The following is a 2,500-nucleotide window of genomic DNA, read 5'->3' as shown; positions in this document are numbered from 1 at the left end:
AAGCACATTCTGCTGCTCTTTGAGTTGCTTGCTACGACCCCACGTCATAAAAGAAACATTTGTAACGACTCACTTAAACAAATATCAAATATATCCGTTTCCACCTTGCTTCCAGTCTGAATATCACGCATTGAATTAGCTTAATAGATAAGATACATTTCATTAAATGGTTTTAATGATATGACAGGTTTCCTGCTTTTCTCCTCAGGACAATCGTATCAGCCTGGTGGACTACGTGGTGTCGTACTACCTGCACAATGTGGATACGGTAAGAGTCGCTCTGTTATTGACATATTGTTGTTACTTTGTGTGCTTTACTCTACATGAAGCTGATGTATTTATATTGTATTTGAACATATTGTATCAAGTTCATGGAGGAAAAATGGTTGAGTTTGCTTTTAAAAACCAATCAATGCAACACAAAATGAGCTTCTTTTGGGATCCATCATACAATAGATTTGAGATCCTGTTCAACTAATTATCCACCGACGATTAAAAACCTTTTCTATGTTGACTATATACGAGTTTTCCTTATGTCTTCGTCCATTTCGACTCTGATCTGATGTTTTATTGCTGTGTTTGGATTGTATCGCACCAGAACGCCGGCACAGACCAGAGTATATTCCCACTTCCTGAACCTCAGGACGTCTTCCTGGCTGCACAGGTGAAGTTCGAAGACATCAGCAGAGACCTGAGACAGCTCGGACGAGATCTGACGAGTATGTGACGACGCCACTGCAACTTTTATCTATTCCAGCTCCTTCTCTCTACAAAAAAACCCCCTCTGGAGTAATGAATGCCAATACTCTTCTCCCCCCTCCCGTTTTATAATAGCATTAGCTGGTAATCCCCAAAACGTTAGCTCCACTTTGAGCTTCAGCGTCCGTGTGACCGGCTGAATAGTCTCGCCTTGTGGTCATTTTGTTGTGTGTTTTTGTTCGAGAACCTCAGCCAGGCTGTGTAACTCTATCGCTCTGATTTTGAGAGTTTCCCACAGAACAAACCTCGACCCAGTCTGGTATCGTTTGTCCTCCGACCCCCCCTCCCCTCCACCCAACAACTCACCACCCTGGTTTCCCAACACCGGCCCCAGCCATTGAGTAACTGTTTATACTTAGGGCTGCTTCTTTTACCAAAGTTGAGTTCGCTAAAGCCCCAGAACAAAAGATTTCCTCTCGTCTTTCTTATCCTTCTCGCCTGTTTCTCTCTCTCGCTCTCTAAATGTGCCCATATGACGCCATCCAGCAATGCCAGCCAGTTAAAGTCACGTTGAGGACAATGCTTACTATTACATGTGTACGATTGTGAGTGAGTGCATTGTTGTGTCCCTTTGTATACATGTGTTTTTGCCTGCACTTGCTGCTGATACAGGCCTGGCGCCTTTCAGACCCAGCTTCTAATCCTCCTGCCCATCAGATCTCACATCGTTGTGCCTTTGTGCCCCTGTCGCCAGCGCAGGGAGACCATAGCGTCCCACTTATGTAATCTCCAGACCTCCAGTATCTGTCGTATATCTCTGCACGGGCCTCTGCAGAGATGCACAGATCCTTAACCTGCTCCGGCTGTATCACCTGGGCTCCAGTGTGGCCCCCAGATGTGTGCCGCAGATTGCTTTCTTTACCTCTCAACACAGCTTTGTGTTATCGGCCCGTCTACCCAAACCACCGTGCAATCTGGATGGCCCGCCGCAGGTTCCCTTTTGTTCTGCCCGTTTGAACCGCCCTCATGCCCGTTCTTCACTCTCCCTGTGTTTTCTGTTTGGTTGGTATGAAATGTTTCGCAACAAAGTTACAGGGGGATTAGTTTCTCTTAAGTTGTCCACGTAGACCGTTGAAGCAAATGAGATTCAAAGACATTAAAAAGTCAAAATTCATCCAAGTTACTACATAAAACATCTCAATTACCTGTCGTGGTTTCTGCATGTAGACGTGCAGATTTGGTTTGATTTGTCTGGGTTTTGAGATTTCTTCCCCCCATCCCAAATACAATGGAGGTGAATAGAACTGTGTCTGCGCTGCTCACACATCATTAAAACACTTACATTTAAAAATTCACCTGCAGAAGCCCCGTTTACGCTCAACGATCCACAGACCTCGCTGTCAACAGTTAATGGCACACGCATAAAATAAAACTAGAAAGGCACCCATGGCTAGATGTCGGTTGTATCTCAAGTGCAGACATTCATGATCCCCAGAGGATGAATCCTAATCCTTTGGTGTTTCACCGACCTGTCCTGTAGAGCCACCACGTTGTTGACATTTATGGTTTCTCAATAACCTCAGCCAGGGAGGTAAAATGTTCTGTTGGGTTTGTTAACATAGGGTATTTGGCCTCACACTAAACTAAAATGTTACCTGCTTAAAATCTGCATGTTAGTTTTGTCATTGTGAGCATGTTAGTCAAATCAGCACTTACCTGTACTTGGCTGAAGACTCCTCCTCCTTTGCTCTTAAAGTATAGCTTGGATTTATTTCCGTATTCATATATGAACTTATTATTG

General features: G+C 44.3%; 1 protein-coding gene across 1 annotated transcript in view; it reads left to right on the top strand.

Annotated features, from left to right (window-relative positions):
- The window catches only part of fmn1 (formin 1), a 30,042-nt gene that overhangs the window by 15,736 nt on the left and 11,806 nt on the right, over positions 1-2,500 (top strand). The window contains exons 12-13 of the mRNA XM_029425835.1: positions 209-268; positions 599-719. Of these exons, the coding sequence (XP_029281695.1) occupies positions 209-268; positions 599-719 (181 nt within the window). The remainder of the gene's footprint in view (positions 1-208; positions 269-598; positions 720-2,500) is intronic.

Source organism: Cottoperca gobio, chromosome 24 (genome assembly GCF_900634415.1).
Source record: "Cottoperca gobio chromosome 24, fCotGob3.1, whole genome shotgun sequence".
NCBI lineage: Eukaryota > Metazoa > Chordata > Actinopteri > Perciformes > Bovichtidae > Cottoperca > Cottoperca gobio.
Note: the sequence above shows the minus strand (reverse complement) of the source record. Positions and strands in the feature narration are given on the sequence as shown.